Source organism: Cladophialophora bantiana (assembly GCF_000835475.1).
Source record: "Cladophialophora bantiana CBS 173.52 unplaced genomic scaffold supercont1.4, whole genome shotgun sequence".
NCBI lineage: Eukaryota > Fungi > Ascomycota > Eurotiomycetes > Chaetothyriales > Herpotrichiellaceae > Cladophialophora > Cladophialophora bantiana.
Window position 1 is genome coordinate 2,245,495 of NW_015971578.1, and position 21,121 is coordinate 2,266,615.

General features: G+C 49.9%; 8 protein-coding genes across 8 annotated transcripts; 4 read left to right on the forward strand and 4 right to left on the reverse strand.

Moving 5' to 3' along the window:
* Positions 1-1,819: 1,819 nt before the first annotated feature.
* On the reverse strand, positions 1,820-3,263 carry Z519_03594 (pantothenate kinase; the record flags this gene model as incomplete). The annotated part of the gene is made up of 3 exons (XM_016761344.1): positions 1,820-2,607; positions 2,663-2,945; positions 3,003-3,263. The coding sequence occupies 3 exons, from the start codon at positions 3,261-3,263 to the stop codon at positions 1,820-1,822; spliced, it is 1,332 nt and encodes a 443-aa protein (XP_016623194.1).
* A 3,288-nt stretch (positions 3,264-6,551) lies between these two features.
* Z519_03595 (uncharacterized protein) lies at positions 6,552-7,470 on the reverse strand (the record flags this gene model as incomplete). Its single annotated transcript, XM_016761345.1, has 3 exons — positions 6,552-6,988; positions 7,040-7,344; positions 7,409-7,470. 3 exons carry the CDS (start codon positions 7,468-7,470, stop codon positions 6,552-6,554), a joined length of 804 nt encoding a protein of 267 aa, XP_016623195.1.
* A 469-nt stretch (positions 7,471-7,939) lies between these two features.
* Positions 7,940-8,764, forward strand: Z519_03596 (uncharacterized protein; the record flags this gene model as incomplete). The annotated part of the gene is made up of 1 exon (XM_016761346.1): positions 7,940-8,764. The coding sequence occupies one exon, from the start codon at positions 7,940-7,942 to the stop codon at positions 8,762-8,764; it is 825 nt and encodes a 274-aa protein (XP_016623196.1).
* A 641-nt stretch (positions 8,765-9,405) lies between these two features.
* Positions 9,406-10,350, forward strand: Z519_03597 (uncharacterized protein; the record flags this gene model as incomplete). Its single annotated transcript, XM_016761347.1, has 1 exon — positions 9,406-10,350. One exon carries the CDS (start codon positions 9,406-9,408, stop codon positions 10,348-10,350), a length of 945 nt encoding a protein of 314 aa, XP_016623197.1.
* A 336-nt stretch (positions 10,351-10,686) lies between these two features.
* Z519_03598 (uncharacterized protein) lies at positions 10,687-12,264 on the reverse strand (the record flags this gene model as incomplete). Its single annotated transcript, XM_016761348.1, has 1 exon — positions 10,687-12,264. The coding sequence occupies one exon, from the start codon at positions 12,262-12,264 to the stop codon at positions 10,687-10,689; it is 1,578 nt and encodes a 525-aa protein (XP_016623198.1).
* Positions 12,265-13,214: 950 nt separating this feature from the next.
* On the forward strand, positions 13,215-13,472 carry Z519_03599 (uncharacterized protein; the record flags this gene model as incomplete). Its single annotated transcript, XM_016761349.1, has 1 exon — positions 13,215-13,472. One exon carries the CDS (start codon positions 13,215-13,217, stop codon positions 13,470-13,472), a length of 258 nt encoding a protein of 85 aa, XP_016623199.1.
* A 1,063-nt stretch (positions 13,473-14,535) lies between these two features.
* Z519_03600 (uncharacterized protein) lies at positions 14,536-17,468 on the forward strand (the record flags this gene model as incomplete). The annotated part of the gene is made up of 7 exons (XM_016761350.1): positions 14,536-15,024; positions 15,076-15,431; positions 15,481-15,638; positions 15,688-15,945; positions 15,999-16,107; positions 16,158-17,071; positions 17,122-17,468. The coding sequence occupies 7 exons, from the start codon at positions 14,536-14,538 to the stop codon at positions 17,466-17,468; spliced, it is 2,631 nt and encodes an 876-aa protein (XP_016623200.1).
* Positions 17,469-19,250: 1,782 nt separating this feature from the next.
* Z519_03601 (uncharacterized protein) lies at positions 19,251-20,804 on the reverse strand (the record flags this gene model as incomplete). Its single annotated transcript, XM_016761351.1, has 1 exon — positions 19,251-20,804. The coding sequence occupies one exon, from the start codon at positions 20,802-20,804 to the stop codon at positions 19,251-19,253; it is 1,554 nt and encodes a 517-aa protein (XP_016623201.1).
* Positions 20,805-21,121: the final 317 nt, after the last annotated feature.

Here is a 21,121-nt window from a genome sequence, read left to right on the forward strand (position 1 = left end):
CAGGCGCACATGCAGCTGCACCTCAAACAACCAAGATGCTTTATACATAAAATGCAAAGCATTCGGACAGATCCCCACTCGATGCCCCTTGTCCAAAAGCCCATATTCAAATCTCTTTGCTCTTCGTAAATCCGAGATCTGATCAGCTGCATTGCAAACCTGTCCTGCAGCAATGTTGTCCAAACCGTCGTCGATCAACCATCAATGATCGTACACCTCGTGTTGATCCTCCTTCTCATCTTGATACCCAATGAGACCTCGAATTCTCTTCTAACCGGAGTATACTCTACTCGGTCGCCGTACCCCTGACGAGCTGCCGCTTCGACTCCGGCGTCGTCGCTTGCGCTCAACTATGACTTCTTCACGTCGGTTCCCGAAACCGCCCGCTTGCAGCGAATTAAAAAGAAAGATCAATAGAAGGGTTCCAAAGAAAGTTCCGATGATGGCGCCAGCAAGTGTACCTCCGGAGTATTGTCCTGAACACGACGTCGCCGGCTGCGTTATAATGGTAGTCGTGGCCTGGCGATGTACAAGGGCAGGGGTTACTGGGGAGAAAGCAGATGCGGCTGTGACGAGAGGAGCCTATCAATGCGTCAATTCAAAGGTCTAGTCTTCGGTGGTGGCGGCGCAGACCATTGACAAGCAATGTGCGCCTTGAGAAAGGCCTTGTGGTCAAGTCTTTGGCGATTTCAAAGAGAAAGCGCTGCAGTTGTGGTTTCGTCTACTAATAAGTACTTGTTTGTTGTTTTCTCGCAATGCCGAACCCATCCGCAGGCTCAAGCGCTTCGCGGCAGATCACCGAGCAAGGGATTTGGATTTGTGGTTTCGCGAACGAGGCCCAGAAACAACGAACGTCAGGGAGAGATAGAGAGCATGTGTCTCACAGGAATGCGCGATTTCGAGAGCGACAGCGCAAAAGAACGAGCGTAAGATATAGGTGACCCGAAGGAGGCTGGATAGCGGCCATTGTTGACCAGTCTCATGTGAGGGCCGGATGAGAGATGTGAGAGCGAGCAAAACCATTTGACGTCAGGCATCGTCAGGGCTTTGGCAGACCCGAGGCCAACCAACCGGCAAGCGGCGTTGGGGGAGCCTCCACCGGCCGAGCTTTTTCCTTGGTTGCTCTCACGCGGTGGGCGAACTGCATTATACGACCAACATGCGGTAATGGCCTGAGCACTTGACTTCTCGAACCTTTCTTTTGGATTATGCAGCTGAACAACAAAGGTAGATAGACATAGTTACGTTCATGGATATTCCCGCATATAGGTATGTAGATCGGCAGACACTATCTTTGCGTCTTTCCACACCACTCTCAGTGGCCCGTCAGAAGCTACCCACTGTCTGCTCCTCCACGAAAAACCCATCCGCTCTCATGCAAATGCGTTCGGTCGCAAACTCATCATCCATAGTGGGTTTTCTCTACAAGTAGATCTCCAGGCGGAGGTGCGCTGGATGATTTCCACAATCCTTATACAAAGAGTTGTGGTCCTCCGGCTCGGACATCTGATATCCAGTCTAAGACAACCATGCCACTTCCGGCACCGAGCTCATGAGCAGCCTCTGCTTGTGGCCTGAGCGTTCTGATTTCCATGGCAGGCTGTATTCTGTCTATGGGTCTTGCAAATGATGTGTTTCACTGGGTTCTGAATATTCACCTCATCCTTTCCAAAGGGCGGCTTTGTTGGGCGTATGCCGTCGGTATCAAAGGTATAGATACACCCTTGGCGCCATCCACATCAAACAGATCAGTCTGATGAAGCGGCGAATCCTGATTAAATCTTGCGTGAAGGGCTTTGTTGGGGAGAGACCCTATGTTTTATTCCCTCGACAGCACTTTGCCAAGTCGGATATCCTCGAAACTATTTCGTCTGCCCCAGTTCTTCGGTTGTCGTTTGAGAAATGCTCCAACTGCACCAAGATAGCCTTCGTGCCGAAGGAAGTAAGCCTGCTTCCCGCCTTTGGACCAGAACTTGATGGCGTAAGAAAGGGTGTTCATCGTCTGGGTATGGCCTCGAATGAAAGAGCCTCCAAAATAAATGTGTTGAAGATTGTGCTTCTCCGATTGTAGGTAAGCAATCTGGCCAATATTGTTCGATATCGCGTACAGCAGGCTTCTGGCCATGTCTTCAATCTTGAATCCTCGCAACATGTCATGGTCTTCACCATGACCGTCGCCGCTGAACAATCCTTCGCCGTCTTCCGCGTGCCTCTCAGCCATTCTCTTCATTCGAAACACTTTCCCAAACGTGCTCGCAATAGTGGTGCTTTTGAGCCCAATTTTACTGTATCCTCCACCATAGATATCTCCTACAAGCATATCTACGCCACTGTTGTCGCCCAGCTCCGCCAGGCGGAGCATCTCGTCGAAGGTGCGGGCCCCGGTGAGAAGGGACAGGATGCCCCAGAATGTCCCGCCCCCCAAGGACGTACCACCCACACGCTGAAACTCCCTAGGTCCGGAGACTTTGACCATTGACACCCCGGATCCGATATTGACCAAGAGGTAGGGGTAGATGTCTGCACGGGCCTCCGCAAACTGCATCGGCTCCTCTTCGCTGTATGTGAATACCTCTCGGGGGATTTCTGTAATGAAGAAGTCCAGACCTGTTTCGGAACCAGTCAGTTATCTTGCCCAGAAAGCCTCTCTTCAAGTTCTAACCAATGATGAGGCACTCCATCTCGTCCTCTTGAACGACATCCACGTGTAGCAACTCCTTCATCCGGTTATAGAACTTGTATGCGCCGCCTCCTGTCGCCATGACACACAGCTCCTGTGGAGTCGACCCGTTCAGCTTTGATTGCGTCTTTTTTAGTTCTTGAATGAAGTCGATGCATAGATCGATCCGGTCTGTCTCGAAGTTGACGAAATTCAGTCGGCCGCCGCCGTGCGTTGAGCCTGGTTCGCGAGAGAAGTATACCAGTTTCGCCAGAGAGCCGCCAATCTAGAATTAGAGTCAGGGGCGGGTATGATGGAATGAAACATCGCGCAGATGACGTACATCAACGGCAACATGGCTCACCACGTCAGTATGATGTGGAAGGCGGATGTCCTTGTGTTCCCAGTGGACATGCTCATGCTCGCTCGCCGTGCCATTACGGACGCTCGTCTCGTCGTCGACGATAAAGGCGCCTTCGACATTGATCTTAACTGAAGCCGGGGTTGGAGGAACACGCGGATGGCGACTGGAAGCATCGCCTTCTGCGATTGCAGAACTGTCATGGTGTTCGTTGTCCGTCACAGTCTCTTCTAGAATCGGCATCGTGAAAACAGGGGGTTGGCACCGGCATTCAACCCATACGACAAGGCGGTTGTAATTTCGTCGTGTGACTGTTCGGCGATGCACGTTGGGTCTCTAAACTATCGGCCACTGATCATTTCGCAATAACTTTTGGCATATACTTGGTATGTGCGTGGGCATCGCAAGAATCCGGTCGGCCGAAGTCATAAGGATGGTATACCCAACAGAAAAGTCACCTAGAGGGTGATCAGTGGTTGTGACCGGGCTGGAGGCAACGGATCCTCCAGTTGTGCGGACCTCGGTCGAGAAATTCATTTGTCGGATTAATGCTTCGACGCTGATTGAAGCCCGGAGCAAAAACAATGGTGAATTGCACCCCTCGCGTCGCCGCCGCCCCGTAGAACTCGCCTGCAGTCACCGATGCCGAGCGGAGCCCGTCGTCCTCTACCTCGTAGCCTCCTGTATCTTTATGCTACTGTAACATTGTCTCGATGTGACGCGAGAGAAGCAATGAACCAGTTCCTCCTCAACACACTTGAGTGCCGTCGCAAGGAGGTCGTCCTACATCAACGACAGCCACTCAGATTCAAGGCTAACCGTGAATTCACGCCGCTGTATTGGGGTTTGAACTCGAACGAAATGCCGTGCTGACTTCTAAAGAAATCTCATTGTGACTTTCCACAAGCTGGTTCATTCCAGTCGTACGCGATATTATTGCTTGACCACTGAACAAATTCATTGGTGCGAACGAGTCCTCCTGCCCGCTTCATGGAAGTCCTGTCAACAGAAGGCTCAGCAAATCACTATCGCCACGAGTAGCCGGATACAGACAAGAGAAGGGCAAAGAACGCGAACACAACGCAAATCCTCGAGATGCAAACGCTCCGCTGTCTCGAATCAGAGGTTCGCAAAGTGGCGGTAGGATCTGGAATTGAATTCACAGTGGTCGCTACGTTGATAACAGGACCCTGTGCGCATTGCTCTGGAGTTTGACTCTGGATCGGTGAGCTCTAGACGATACGTCAACGTTAGCGACATACTGGTTGACAGCAACGGTTGACAGCAACACCACTGCCACATTTAAACCCTCCAGAGCAGACCCCTGGCCAAGTATCTTCAGTTGTAAGACTTCAAAAGTACACCGGATAGCTTACCACTGCCGTCAGCACAGCAAATGTCTTCACCACTTGCATTATAACAATATGCTCCGTTAAAGGTGTAGCAGGAAGTCGTCCCTGTCGGACAAGTGAGCCAGGGAGGTGAGGGCGGTGCTGCTCCTCGCTCTTGGAGAATTGAGATTGCCATATTGCTTCGGTCGAATATGAAAAACCAAGGTGAGAGACCACTTGGAAGACTAGCAGTTGTGCTTTAAAGAGTCGAAGAGTACTGTATGTCCGGACCTGTCAGTGCTCAAGCCTAGGCAGCATTATCTGAATGTGTCCCCGATCATCAAGGGCCACCAGCAGCATATTTGAGTCCGTCACGGCAGCCGTTCCTTGCACAGTCCCAGCTAAGACAGGAGAGAGACATCTAGACTCGTGTGGGAAATTTGTGTCGAAATGAACCAAATTAGCAGGGTTGCTCTGGGCGGGTTGAAATTACGACCACAACTGTTCTTGACTGCGAAAAGTTTGAGCATGGCATGGGTGGAAGCCAACAGTGTTTCGGAGCATTGCAGATGCACATGTGGCTTCGGATGCCCTGCACTCGCACAACGACTTTCACTCTCGCTCGACCCGTGGCAACACGCTCATAAGCCTGCGACCATCAGTATCGCAGCTTACGCGTCCAATGCCCAAGTACTGGGGAAGTTGTTGTATGCTCCTTTGCACGACGTCGCCTGAATGGAAATCGCTACGCGTGGCGTTCCCCAAGGTACCAGCGGCAGATACATTCTGAGTTGGACGTTGATCAGGAAAGAAAAAATACCGAGAACCTCGCCGCCACCACAGGTGATGCTCATTGTGCCCACTGCGAGAAAATGCCGCCAGGGGTCAAGTATTCTTGACTCTCATTGCTGAAGTCATCGGAGCCTACAATGCCGATTATGATGTTGAATTGCTGTAAGGAGTGATGCCGATCGATGTATTCGAGAAGTTCGAGGTGTTATATCTGGTCAATGACCTGTGAAAGCTTGTCAATGTTCTGGCTGTTTTTGCCCATTGCTTGCAGCTCGGGGTACCCTATCATTGCCTACTAAGCAATGAAATAACGCTAAAAGAGACCTCATCAGCACCTAAGCCTTTAAAGAGGTTTGTTTTCGCCGCGGAACAGGTACCGACGATGATTCCCTCACTTCCCACTACCGCTCGCAGCAAATGGTACGGTCAGAGACCCTAGGCCTCCAGATGCGGCAATGAACAAGATTTTGTCCCCCTTCTTCATGCCCGAAATGTCGCAGAACTGCAGAGCGGTGAATCCACTTGTGGCCAAATCGGACGCCGCAGCGAAAGAAATGTTGCCAGGGTTTTGGACGACCCGAGGAGGAGAGAGAATGGCATACTGGGCGAGCATCCCATTATATCTACTGCCTCATTTTGTGTATGTTTTAGAGTTGGGGGGCTGCTAAATATAGCATTCTAGGCTTTCGATGGTGAACATCCAGGCCAACCACGTCGACCACAACAGAGAATCTGTCTCTGGAACCCAAGGGTTAGAGTTGAAATGTGGGAGCATTCCCATCATGGCGGCGAATCCTTGGAAGACGGCAACATGGGAAACTTTGACAACAATATCATGTGATGCTAGCATTTCTCGCGTCATCCTTGGGAAGTTATGCGTAGCTTGAGGATAGATGAGGGTAAGCCAAGATTGGTAGAGATCCAAGCACGCATCATTTCAGCCAGGACTTGAAACCATGCAAGTCCATGACTGTATGATAATAGAAGTAGCATTCATTGACCATAAGCTCAGAGTGTTTGGAGAGTATACGTTCGTTCCTACCTTGATAGTTGGTGCGTTGTTAATTCGCGGTGATTAAAAATGAAGTTGAATTCCCCTCGTGCTCCTGAATTTTCGACCCAGCGACTAGTACGAGATATGAGGATAGGTTGGTTTTCGAAGCAGGTCCACTTCTTGTGCCAACCAGGTGGTGGGATATAACGATATAGCATTTCACAGTGCATACTTCATTTCAGAATACTTTCCCTCTCAGAGCTTAACAGCGTCGGTTTGCAAATCTCCTCGAACCTACCAATCAGAAGTTCCCCACTGCGGTAATCTCGTCAGGCTTGCGGCCGCGTTATTTGGTCCATGCCACTGCGTGTTTTCCCATGTGAAGCCTAAGCTCGGCACTTGTGTGGATCGAGCCTACATTATAAGAGAACGCCCCCATCTGAAGCATATCAGCGCCGGTACAAGACTTAACATGCTATACCTACCGATCTCGATCAACTTTCCAGTGGAGTAATCTGCTCGGATGGCGTAGAGGTACGCCTCAGCGATATGGTCGGGAGTCGCGACAAACCCAACCGGGAGATTCTGGCTAGCTTTGTTGAAGAGTTCCTCCTGTTCTTCGGCCGTTTTCCCTTGTTTGTCCCATAGAGGCGTTTTAACCAAGCCTGGCACTACCGTGTTGACGCGGATCTTCTTGTCCGCAAGGTCCGCTGCAAGACCTTTGGTAAGAGCGAGCACCCCTCCGTTCAAGGCCCCACCAATTGCAGCGTGTTTTCCGGGCTTGATACCAGCAGTCCCGGATGTAAGAGTCAATGAACCTCCCTCTCGCACAATGTTGTGCTTTAGGAGGACTTTATCTAGTAAGTGACCCAATGCTTAATCGCAGCCGTCAAGATCCATACCTTTTCCTGTGATCACCGCCCCCCAGAATTTCACTCCGAAGAGGTGTTTGGCGTCATCGAGGTCCTGTTCCTCTAGTTTGCCCCGAATTATGTGATCAACAGCGGAGAAAACAATGTGGTCTATAGGTGCCAGTGACTGAAGTTTTTTAGTGAAGGTTGCCTCGTCACGGACGTCAGCGATGACTCCGTTGGCATTTGGAGACGCCAGTCTTTGCAGTGCGGCCTCAATATTTTCCGGAGAAGATGAAATGATGGTTACTCTGGCACCAACATCAAGGAGAGCAGCCGCAGCACCAAAGCCGATCCTACAAATATCAATTAAGCATGGCACAAAGCAGAAGCATAACGGATCGTGATATCTTGGCTTACCCCGTGCTTCCTCCGACTACTACGATCTTTTGGCCCTCGAGTCTATCCTTGAACCAGCCCATATTGTCGACGAAGTGCAGAGACAAGCTGGACCTTTCTCCTTCAAAAAAGAAGACAAGGAGTCTATATTTGCGCAATCTTTCCGAACATGTTTGTAAATATACTCAACTGGTCTTGATGGTGTCATCAATCGCAAAAATGACGCCAAGCAAGTTCTCACAAAGGAAGGCGGAGTCCAGCACAACCAGTGCCGCCCATAAATCAAGACCGAGTGAACTCCATTTGATTGTGTTTGTAATTTGCCGCGACTGCAAGATGTCATACTAGGGTGCCCGTACCGATCCATACCTAGAACTCCGTAATTACTCCTTCCCCGAACACGTCCCGCCAAGGTGTGGAATGCGGGGTGAGGAAGATTTATTTTGCTGCGATTTTAAATTCTTCTGGGTCCACTTCTCGAATGTTCAGCGCAGGCAAATCCATGTATCTGTCTCCCTAAATAACTAATCGCCCAGGACGTCGCGCACGAAGATGAAGGGTCGAAGAGGGCAGAAAGAGCTAGCAAAGATCAGTGAGCGACGAAAGAATCAGGTGGCTGCCAGCGTGCGAGCGAATAATCCGCTGACTCCCAATGAACGCGGAAAGAAGCGAAAGCTCGACGAGTCCGATGGTATCGAGACGTGCTCTCCATCAAAGCGAACCGCTCTTGACACTGAACGAGAAGAATGTCCAACCCTAGAAGCCGTCGTTGACCCTGCCCTTCTCGCTGATCACTTTGCGAAATACATTCAAAAGTGGTTTTCGAAAAGTAGTCCCATCGAACTGGAAAACCGATACCTACCCGCAAAGGCTTTTCTCGACACCACGAGTTATGACAAAGACCGAGTTGCCGCGAATCTGCCAGACTTTCTCGTGCGATTCTCAATAGACGGGAAAGACCAACTTTCTACCTGCGACCAGGTAGCGACACCACACACCCTTGTCCTCACAGTATCTGGCATACGGACTGCAGATCTCATGCGCCAACTACGAGTGTTCAAGACTCAAGACTCCAAAGTCGCCAAATTTATTGCCAAACACATGAAACTCGAAATGAATGTGGAGTTTCTGCAAAAAAACAAAGTGGGGATCGCCATAGGAACTCCGGAGAGGATGTATCAATTGATGGAAGCAGGTGCAATGAAGACGGAGGCCCTACAACGAATCGTAGTGGATGGCTCATATAAAGACGAGAAGAAGAACACGATCTTCACGATTGGGCAAATTTTTCAACCGATGATCGCCTTGCTCAATAACGACAGTATTCGCCAGAGATACCGAAGTGAACAAAACAAAATTGATATACTAGTCTTCTAACTGAAGATGATGCGGTCGCGTGGGCAACGCCCTTACAAAGCGCGTGGGCGGCGACCAAGACAGAATCGCACCCTAGGAGTGTTGAAAACTTGGGTACCATACAACCTTTTTGCGGCGTGCAGGCCTGTGGGAAACCCACAAGGGGCGGAAACACTAGCGCCAGGAACAGGCTGTTTAGGCGAGTCTTTCGGTTCAGACCAACGAATCACCAGCTCTTTTGTATGCGAGCTTTGCGGGCGTCTCTCCGCAGTGTTTCTCACCTGGAAAGAGGTGGCGCAAATTGGTGGACATTTGAAGCCATGGCTGATGGGCGCTCCTGCAGAAATGAAAAATATTCTCCAGTCCGCCAATAATGCCTACTGCGCTTTAGAATCATTACTCTGAAAGTCCATCCCGCCTTTCTTCTTTGCACCTGATGTCACTACTGCTGCATCGCGATTCACGTGGGGTTTATCTACTTGGTACAATAAAGGAGCTGTCGGCATCTTGTGAGCCGATTGATGGTGATTTCGCTACAAACCTCAGGACACTGCGCAAGTCAGTAACCTAACGAGACTTCTCGTACTTGCGAGTTTTGTACGGAGTACTGTCCTCAAGCTGCTGGCAACTTCTGATAGGGTGTCACCTTTTACCCACCAAAGATGAGCTATCAGTCATATCTCAAGTCCACCACAGCCTTTGCCAACAGTAAAACTCCTTCTCCAGGTTCCATCCATCGAAAACCTCCTCCAACCGTAGCGCCGTCCAACACACCTTTCTCATCAATTCATAGCACTCTGGCAAAAAATGCTACTCCAACATCTACCATCAATGCTCCTTTCACGCTGGCATCATCAGCGAACTCACCAGCAAACCTCTCCGCCCCCAAACTTCAGCCTGCGTCCGGCTCAAGCATTCCTACTCGTGAACCGACTCGCATAACCTTGACCAAAGAACAAATTGACGCTGCGTTGAAAGCATGCTTGGATTTACAAATTACTGCAGCGACTTTGCACGAGAAGCGGCCTTTTGCAGCCTTGCTCCTCGGACCTGACAACACCACTACCCTCCTTACGCACTTCTCCATTTCTCATGTCCAACATGCGGAGACCGAGCTTGCCCGGCTAGCTACTGTGCACTTCACACAGGAATACCTCGCTGCATGCACGCTGGTGTCAACTTGGGAACCGTGCGCTATGTGTGCGGGGACATTGTACTGGAGTAATATTGGACGCCTGCTCTATGCTGCCAGTGAGGAGAAGTTGAAAGATTTAACAGGTGGTAACAACAAGGAGAATATGACGATGTCACTTCCGTGTCGGGATGTGCTTAAGGCTGGTCAGAAGGACATCGAGGTCATCGGACCTGTCAAGGGTTGGGAAGAGAAGGTCGTTGAAGAGAGTGCAAAATGGTGGAAAGAACATCAGTCCAACGAATCTGTGAGGAGACTGAGAGAGGGCAGTGTGAATGGAAGCGAGAGGGCGGGAAGCCTGTCAAGTATGCCTCACGGCACGCCGACGACCTGGACAGGAGAAGAGACTGTTCTCAGCAGCATCGATGACGAGGGTGAATACAAAGCGGAGCTTGATATTGACTGGATGAGGTAGAACGGCGCCGAGCTGGCTATGCTCGATGTTCGTGGAGTTTGCATGTCTTGACGTTGACCCAGAATGACCAACCTGATGAGCCGACATTTTGAGTGCGGATGTATTAGTGACAGAGAACGCGCATTATTGTGTGATCATCGAAAATCCGGATGACATCCGGCGACGTATTGGAAGAGATCCGTGGAAAGGAAAAAAGAAATTCAGAGGTATTAGTCATCCACCCGCAGACTTATTCGCGATGGGGGGATTCCCAGGGATACCATATCGGGCAGGCTCACATGTCGTGAAATCATCATTGCTGTCCGTCAACAATACGCCGTTACTGGCGTTGAGTCTTTATTCGGAGAATGATCGTTTCCTGTCCTTCTTGATCTTTCTTCGCCAGCCTTTGACGTCCTTTCCACTCTCGAGGTCTCGAAGGGCTTGCATCCTCGCTTCCGCTACATCTTTTAACGTCCGGTCTTTCACCACACGTGTCTCGATATTGACCCCCTCTTCGCTCCATTCTACCATCTTACTCCCTACATACTCCTCAATTGCCAGGACGAGGGTGACATCCCGCTGCCCAATAAATGTGACACTCGTACCTTTCCTGCCCGCTCTAGCTGTTCGACCCACTCGGTGAACGTAATCTATCGGATTTCGAGGGACATCAAAGTTGATCACAAAGTTGACCTCGGGAATGTCAAGGCCTCTTGATGCCACATCTGTGCTTATAAGAATCCGCGCCTTCTGAGAGCGAAAGTCGGAGAGGTTCTTGTTTCGTTGATCCTGAGGGAGTTCCGAGTGCAGCGCTGTTACGGGATGGGAGAGCTGGAGGAGCGTACGGTGGAGGATGTCGGCAGTGTTGGTGCGATTCACAAAGACCATGATGCTGGGCTCAGGCGCTTTCGTGAACGAAGGAACGGAAAGAAGGACGTGAAGGAAGGCGTCTTTGTGAGTCATGGGAATCTGTAGGTATGTTTGTGTGAGCGTTGCCGGAAGAAGGCTTGAAGAGAGAGCAGAATCAGAGAAGTCTGTGATCTCGGATATGAAGATAGGAGGTCGGCTCTGCGGGCGGGGAACTTCCTTCAACGCTCGAACTTCTGGCGTTATGGTTGCGGTGAAAAGCAAAGTTAACCGAGATGAAGGTGGAGGAAGAGCAGATAAACAGGTGCTGAGGTCTGGAAGCATCGAGCCCGGTCCGGAGGCTAGCAAGCGGTCCGCTTCGTCGAGGACCATTACTTTCGCGCGAGAGAATCCGATGGTGGTTTCTTTGCCCGAGCTAAGAATGTGGTCTGCCAGTCTCCCGGGTGTTGCAACGACGATGTGTGGCCGTTTAGCTAGAGCAACCGCTTGTGGTCTCATATCGCATCCTCCTGTTATTAGAACTGTTTTGAGATTCTGTGGTGCTCCCAGCGCTTGAAATTGTTCGTAGATTTGTAGAGCTAACTCTCGGGTTGGTGTGAGGACGACAGCGTAGATGCCAAACGGGTCCTCTGCCCACTTTTGCAAAATAGGAACGGCAAAGGCCACTGTTTTTCCTGTACCCGTCCTAGAGCCTCCAATGCAATCTCTTCCCTTCAAGATTTCAGGTATGCAGGTCCGTTGAATCTCGGTCGGATTTGATATGGCCATGGCGGCGAGGGACTGTATCAGCCATGGAGCCACGGAAAGTGAATGGAAGGTAACAGAAGTCGTAGAGACTGAAGGGCGCGTCGCCGACAGTGATCCATTTTCCTCAGGAAAGACGGGTTTTTTCACTCTAGATACCGACGTGACGTGGGCGGCGGGGGATGGAGTTTCGTCTGTCTCTTGCGAAATGCGTCTGCGCTTTGGAGGGGGATTCCGAAACTCGTTATCGCTGCTGAGTTCACTGGCGGAGGAGCTTGAACGGAGATCGAGCCGTTCGTCTTTTGTCCTCGTGGGCGCCATGGAGAGAAACTCAGGTCAAAATAATTTTCGTGCATGGCCGGGTGGTAGATGTCATTCACCGATCGGGTTCTTCCCTTTGGAGACTAGCGTCTAGGAGGAGAAAAGTAGTCCCGCCGTGTGGAACTTCGCCAAACTATCCAGTGATCGAGTGCCGATTGTAACTATGGATATCTTTGCCGCATAGCCTACAATTGCGCGCAATTGCACACGAATAAGGGAGTATCGTACGAGAGTCAGCAAGAGAGCAGATGGATAGAGTGGCAGCGGACCTCCGAGTCTGGGCTGACCATTGACTCAATCCCTGCATCCGGTGCTCTGATACCGCAAGTCCTCTGGTCTTCGTTCGACCTGCAAAACCCAGGCGATGCCTCCAGTGCTACTATCTTGAGGATTGATTTCACCGAGCGCTTAACGCAAGGTACGCAAACTGTAATAAATAGGTGCGTTGTTGGTGCTGTAACAGCCTGGAAGCACACTTGAACGCTGATTCGCCCTTCCATGATCACCCGTATTCTGGGGACACCGATGGCAGATAATATCTTTCCACTGAATTGCTGGCCAAAGTCCTCGGGCGAGGGTCCCAATCTGGGAATAAAAATCTTATCGTGCATTGTCCTTGCCAGCGCGAGGAGACGACAGGATCCTCCGGAAAGTGACACACTTTGCTGACCACTGGAGAACAGTCAGACAGACGTTCTAACCTTTCTGAATCAACTCTGATTGCAGTTCGATAAATCTCCCCTCCGACACGCCGAGACCAGCGTCCGGATGGGAATTTCGCAATACAGCAAAATTACACAACGACAAGCATCTACTCCGTACACAGCCTTCCTGCAAAGGACTTCGGAAAGTCCTAGTTACATTGCAGAATCCGTGGTAACCCTGAGTTCCCATTCACTTGTCCTGACCGAAGTAATCACGGAGACTGGGACTGTCAACAATTGTTCTTCATGGCGGCACCACCGGAATCCTCAGCCGAGGCGGGAATTACGCTTGTCTCCATTCTAGTGCATTCCTATGGCGAAGCGCTCGCGTTCTTCATACAAAAGCTCGGATTCATTCTGGCTGAGGATTTACCTAGTCTGACAACCACGGGCAAACCCAAGCGCTGGGTTGTCGTTCATCCACCGCCCTCCCGGTTTGGAAGTTCTGGTATCCTTCTGGCTCAGGCAGATGGCCCTGAGCAAACAATCATGGTGGGAAAGTAGTTCGCTGGGCGTGTAGGCATGTTCTAGCGCGTTGAGGACTTCAAGGCTACGCACGCTCGGCTAGTAGAGGCAGGCATCAAATTCCTCACACAGCCTCGAGCAGAGGCTTATGGGCGTGTTGCTGTCTTCCTTGATATTTCCGGAAACAAATGGGACCTCATTGGATGAGCGAAAATTATGGATGATCGACCATATTTCGCTGGCCTGCGAAATAACTATGTCGATGCAAATGCATTATGTACGGAGTGCGAAGTTAAGACCTCAGTGACACGGAAACCCATTTGCTCGATATTCGCTGCAGGCTTGATAAAACAATGCACTCTCAGGACCGGCCCGTGTACTTGATCGCCTCACCACGATACGCAGCGTCCGAAATAGAGCTTCCACCAGGTTCGATTGACCTTTGAAGGTCTGTCACGGGAAACCGAGTCATTGTGTTGGGGACACGACCAGTCAGCCAAAGTCATGGGGGAACTGACGGACGCCTGACAAAGAGTCCTGTGAAGCAAGAAGCTGGGACGAACAAGCTCGTGATTGATGCCTGTCGGAGTTTTGCCGAATTTTTCAAAAAAGGTGAGCTCCGATCTCCTTGGGAACGATTAGCAAAACGGGCTGTGTTCGGGCAGAAGCACTAACTGAGACATCAATCATGCTATTTACTCCCGGATATTGAGTAATGACACAAGTTGATGTTCTAGACAATAAGATGATTTCTTTCCGCTTGCGCACTCAGCTGCTTTTGGGGGTTCCACTGGTTCGATATCCGTGCGTTTCCGTGCTGTCCACAGACAGGTTTTGGGGGCTGAGGGTGTCGCCTTTCCTTTTCTGAATGCGCGCTTTCACTGTAATACTGTGGCTGTATTGCCCAAAGAGCCACTAGCGGGCCCAAAAGGCTTCTCCACAAGCAGCATGTAATACTGTCGCCTGAAATCCAAGGAGAGACATGGCCGAAGCACTCAGAACAACCCTTCCCGTTCGCCTCAACACGCTGAGGGCTATCGTCAAAGAATAATTCCAAGAATGCGCTGCTCCTTGCTCGACTCCAAACCAGCATTTCCCCGCTATGGGAAAGACAAAAGAGTTGTCACACCAACCTGCAGCTTTGCCTCAATTGTCACAGCCTGCAAACATTGCTGTTCAAACAGACAATGTTCCTGTTGTTGACGAACCCGAGTCACCGCTCCCTGATGCCCTACTAGATGACACCACGAGCGTTCTCGACGACGGCCGTGTCTCTCTTAACCTCAACTCAAAGCTCGCCCAGGTTTTTGCGAAACTTATTGAAGCCTCCGAGGATGAAGAATATGTTATCGAACCTCCCCCGGCCTACTCAACCATTTCGGATCTAGAGGCGTGGAGACTGCCTCTGAACATTGTGATCCAGATCGTTGGTAGCCGTGGGGATGTTCAGCCATTTGTTGCTCTTGGACAAGAGTTGCAGCGTTATGGACATAGAGTTCGCCTGGCGACTCACAATGTCTTCAGACAGTTTGTTGAGAATGCAGGACTGGAGTTTTATTCTATTGGAGGCGATCCAGCGGAACTAATGGCGGTACCTTGCTGTCTTCCCAATGACTGCAACCCATGCTAAGTGATTGTCTAGTACATGGTCAAGAATCCAGGATTGCTTCCTCGCATGAGAGCTCTACGAGAAGGAGAAGTGAGCAAAAACAGAAAGATGATCCGGGAGATACTTGACGGATGTTGGGCTTCGTGCATTTTACCCTCAGAAAGCGGAGATCCATTCGTTGCCAATGCCATAATCGCTAATCCTCCATCATTTGCCCACATTCATTGTGCCCAAGCACTTGGAGTCCCCGTTCACATCATGTTCACCATGCCATGGAGCCCGACTCGAGCGTTCCCCCATCCTCTAGCGAATATCAGGAATAGCAGTACTGATCCAAAGCTAGCGAATTACATTTCATACGGCATGGTCCAGTTGTTGACCTGGAATGGGTATGTCAGGTTCAACCTTTCCGAGTTACACTGCTGACTGCCCTTCGAGAATTGGTGACATTGTTCAAAATTGGAGGAAATCAATCGATCTGGAAGCTGTACCGATGTCTGAAGCTCCTTTCCTAATGGAGACTCTTCAGGTTCCTCACACTTACTGCTGGTCTCCTGCACTAGTCCCCAAGCCCAAAGACTGGGGCAAACATATTGGTCAGTACTGTTTGGCCTCAGCGTGATCTTTCCTAATCAGATGAAACAGATGTCTGCGGTTTTATACGTCCAGATCCAGCCCTGTACACGGTACCAGTTGACCTCGACACATTTCTGAAATCAGGGCCAACCCCTGTCTACATTGGCTTTGGTAGTATCGTGATAGAAGATCCTGAGAAGCTCCTTCAGATATTACTCGATGCGATCAATGAATGTGGTGTTCGAGCCATTATCTCGAAAGGATGGAGCAACCTGGAGAGCGAGGATGTTGGTGAAAATGTCTTCTTCCTCGAGGAATGTCCTCACGGTAAGTGAAATCTCGATCACATATTCTGCGATAGCGTTTGCTGAATTATGCAGAGTGGTTGTTTCAACAAGTCTCTTTGGTAGTTCACCATGGCGGAGCTGGGACTACGGCTTGCGGGCTCATAAACGGCCGACCAACTGTCATTGTGCCATTTTTCGGAGAGTAAAGTTCTTTCTCCAACCTTTGTTCGGCTCATTGCTGATCAACTATAGCCAGCCGTTCTGGGGCAATGTGGTTGCCGCTTCCCGAGCCGGACCACCTCCGATCCCTCATAAGAAACTAAGTAGCAAGAATCTTAGCAGCTCAATCCGGTATTGCTTACGCGAAGAGGCTCAACAAGCTGCAAAGGCTGTGGCTGAAAAGATGACGACTGAACTGGGAGTTAAGGCTGCAGTTCATTCGTTCCATCGGCATTTACCAGTCGACGATATGGGTTGTGATTTGATCAAGGGATTACCTGCCACTTGGGTGTACAGGAGATCGAAGACTTTTCTCAAAATTTCTGGGGCTGCAGCCGAAATTTTGATTCAAGCACGGAGGATTAAGGCAGAAGACCTTCGGCTGTACAAATCAAAACCGTTCATCATTGAGAACCGCAGATGGGACTTTCTTACTAGCTCACTCGCGGTCTCGATGGAGATGTCGTATGACATCCTGGCCGCTCTCAGCGGGTTTTGGAGAAACCCGCGAGCAATTCGCAAGCAGAAAGATAAAGAGCGTGCCTTGAGTCGTGCATCATCTCATCAAACAACGTCTGGTAACGAAAATGATCCCGGGGAAGGCCCAAGCAAAGAAATTGCAAAGATGGTGGGGGCCTCTGCTATGAGTATTTCTCACATTACAGGAATTGTGATAAAGGGATCCTTGGTCGACATCCCAGTCGCAGTTGCCGAAGGTTTGCGGAATACGCCAAAACTCTACGGTCAGGAAGTGCCCGATCATGCCTCTGTGACCGACTGGAAGAGTGGTCTCGCAGTTGCTGGATCAACTTTCGTCCACCAAATGGCTGAGGGACTTACAGATCTTGTGGTGCAGCCAGCGAAAGGTATCGCCAAAGAAGGGATAGTTGGTTTTGGCAAAGGGATCGGTAAAGGAGCATTGCAGACCGCGACAAAACCAACAGCAGGTATGTTCGCTCCTCATGTTGATGATAGCCTGACTTATGGTTTGCTGAAGCATGCATGGGGCTTATCGGCTACACTGGTCAAGGGATCTACAAGTCAATCTATGCGGCAGTTCATTCGAAGACCAAAAAGTCCGTCGCATCCGCCCAGCGGGTGCAAGACAAATATTTTATCCGCGCGATCGGCATGGACATTAGTGCCGACGAAGTTGTGGAAGCATTTGATCTGCTCTGTCGACTGCGTACTGGACCTACTACTACTGGCTCTAGTGATGGGCACACTCCACCGATAGCATCTAGAACACCAAGTCATATTTCGACGCAAACGCAACCATCGTTACCGCTGTTACCAATTGTGGCCGACGATCGAGCATCAACTCATGAAGACAACATCCCGTAGGACGACCCACGGTCGCTGTAAGCTCGATGAATTGCAGGAGACTCAGGTTCGCCATGTTGCTGGGATGGGCAAGGCTTAATTGAACAATGCTGCAGCTTGTATTTCATGGAATGGGATCGGCGACATCACTTCGATCTTCCCCAACCATATCGACAACTTCTTCGGTGGGGGCTGGGTGGCGAGCCATCCCAGAACCGGACAGGGTTATGTAGCCATACGCATCGGGCCATGGCTTTGTCTGCAGCTGCTCCCAAATCCTGAGAAGCGTGAGGAGAAGGATTTGAGAAGCAAATATCTCGGCAAAATCAACCGGTTAGTCCGTCAAAGCCTGATGCGGCTGAAACAAGAAGGGATAACCGCGAACGAAATAAGAGAGAAAGCAAAAGCATTGGGTAATTGCTGAACAGGGAGTTTAGTATAATATCGTCGGCTGCTTGCACGTATATCTCGTCATACCATCGAACCCAAACTTATATCCAGGAGCCTGTTCCGAATTTGCATAACCCTGACACTGAACCCGGGGGTTGACGTAATTTTTCAAATGGCTGCGCACGTAGTCGCTTTCTTTTCCTGAATTTTTTCAACTCTATCAAGACTCGGGAACAATCCCTCAAGATTGTGTCCAGTTTCTATAGTCTGCTCATATAACAATTCCAAGGTTTCCGATAATTGTGCTTAGGTAGCATGGCCCTCGGACGTGAAAAGATTTAGTATGCTCGTGCCTATGACTTATATGTTGCCAATTCTATGTCTCATCCCTTCAAATCGCACGGCCACAACAAAGTTAAACACAGCTCGGTTCTTCGGTGGTGGTCTATCGGGAATTATCTAGGCTCGCTTAACTGGGCAGATCGAAGCTTCGTCATGGAACTAAGTTCTATTCAAAGGCCGCCGTCGCAGCATCGGCGCCCGAGAGGTGAAAGATTGACACATGGAACAATAAGTTTAGCTCAGAATGTGTTAGAGTTACTCAAAACGCTCAAGGCTGAAAAGATTGATCTTTTGGTACCTCCGTTGCCCTGATCGAACCACGCCCTATGAAACGACCTTGCAAGAAGACAAACTGAGCAACGGGGTCTTTTCAACAAATTTCTGGCCAGCAACTACATGTCTTGGGAGGTTGCTCAAATATGTGAGAATTGCCAGCGGAATGGCTGGATACAGCCCACAATGTGCCAAAGAGGGTTTAAAGCAATCCATCGTAGTGTGTGGCAGGAATTAGTTTCTTGTCTGCGATACTATGAAATCAGCTTTCAAAGAGTATAATCCTTTTGCCGGCAGCTATTTAACGGATCGATACCTTGGCAATAACGAAAACGCTGAGATCGAAAATGGTCTGGCTTCGACCCGAGCACTTTCAAAGGTAAGGGCTATGGCAATAGGTATTGGAATGATGGGATGTTTGACGCACCGGAGATACTTCGAGCAACAATGAAAGACTCCGATTTAACGGAAGCTGAATGTGCCCATCAACGGATTGTGCATTACTCGATGCTCAGTGGCCAAAAAGGCCATGCCATGATTATTTGGAGCAACTAATATTAGGCAACTCGGGGAGAAGCTCAAGAAAAGGCCACTTCCATAAGCATTGTTGAAGCCCTCAACCAGGGATTGGAGAAAACTCGAGCCATAAATTTGAAGTACTGGCAAAGCGATAAAGTATAGGGCGAATAACTTGAACGTACGAGCAATATCCACGCTTTGGCACATGCTCTGTCTGTGTCTCTAGCAACACCCTTAATCATCTCCGTTCCCTCAAGACTTCTCCACGGTGATCACGAATCACGACTTTGGGCTTTCGACTCGTACTTTCCCCAAGACGGAATCCAGGTCCTTCTCTGTGCTTTCCCAAATTGCCCTGACCTTGCTTCCTCTACCTTCGCGCGGGATAAAGCGCACTTCAAACTTAACAGGTCGGGAATTGAATCCTTGGGTAAAGGCGAATGGATCGACCTCGCGCCTTTGTCGCTGTCCTTCGACAACTTTGTCCTTGTAACCTACATCAAACGTCCATAAGATCCTTGCGATATTAATGAAAAGACTGTTCTTTGCAATATGTTGGCCAGTACAAATTCTTCTTCCGAACCCAAAGGCAGCCAGGGGCAGGGTGGGGTCTTTGATCCATCTATCAGGGTTGAAGGCGTAAGCGTCCTTGTAGACATTCTCATCTAGGTGAATGGCCCAGTGATTCCCGATCACCGTAGCTCCGGCGGGTATATCGTAACCCATATATTTGTCATCCTGAACCACAGCGTGGGGTATACCACCGGCAGATACCGGTCGCCATCGAAGCGTCTCTTTAATGATTGCGTCGATATAAGGGAGACTGTCTTTGTCTTCGAAAGTCGGTAATTGAGTAGATCCGAGTACGGAATCAAGCTCGGCCTGTCCCTTTCTCATGACTTCTGGGTATAGAAGCATCGCAAGCGTGAAGACCTCTAGAGCCATCGTTGTTGTATCGCTACCCGCTTCGTATAAAATACCAACATCATAAGCGAGTTCTTTCTGTGACATAGCTTGAGCTTCCTTCATCTCTTGTGCGTGTCTAGACCAGTTCCAGCAATTTGATGCTTTTCCTTGTTTTAAATTGTCCATATATAGCTTGGATTCGAATTCGTGCAATCTCTCAGCGAGACGTTTCCAAGGGGCAAGAAAGGAAGGAAGGTAGTTGAGTGCAGGAACCGCATCCACCAGCCATGTCCCGACTCTTGCCGCGTACAGGAAATTCTCCATTACTTGGTCAATACCTTTTACTTCTGGTTCGTCGCCTAGAGTCATACGGCGCCCATATGCCAATGAAAATATCAGGCTCGAGGAGTAGCGGTGATAGCGATCGGAGAAGTCTGCTTCTGGATCCAGCAGTTCATGAATGAGTTGGAGACTCTCGAGCTCCTGGAGATGACGGTAGCTTTGTGAGATACGGACGTTGAGGAATGCGCCTTGAAGCCTTTGATGGTTGCGCCATCTCTGGCCATAGGGCATGAGCAAAGTTCTGTAGCCTTTACTAACGCACTCGCCACCCATGACAACACGAGGACGGGAGCTGTAGATGTTGCTTCGCTTATCAAGGAGATCGTGAGCTGCTTCATGAGTTCCCAGAATGATCACCGTGCTTAGGCCGTATTGGAGACTGAATATGGGCCCATACTGCTTGGTCCATCCCTGATATACTCGCCATGGGTCGAGAGGCGGTGCTTGGTGTAGGTTGCCGATTATCGGCAACCGTGGCGGACCAGGCGGAAGGTTCCTTTTCTTGCGATGTATTAGAGGATGAAACAGCCATATGACAACAAGAAAGGGCAAGACAGAGGCGATAGTGAGATGGAAAAGCTTCATGCCTGTAGGTGCGTGGAGATAGATCGGTGTTGAAGGACAAATGTTAACAACACGCAATAGAAGTTAGTAAGTTTTTATGTACATCTTGCCTAACTTCCAGAAATTGAAGCAGTGGTCGTCCTGCTTGAAAAAATGAGTTTGCTTTGTCAACTGTGCGGCCTGCTACCGCGCAGATATATAAAAACAAGAAGGCCATTGACAATTTGTGGGAAGTAAAAGGCCCACCAGCGTAAAGCGCTGCATGATGCTTACAGCTCCTGGGCAGTTTTCAGGAAGGCAAGGCGCCCCACATTATTAGCTCAGCAATATCAAACCCA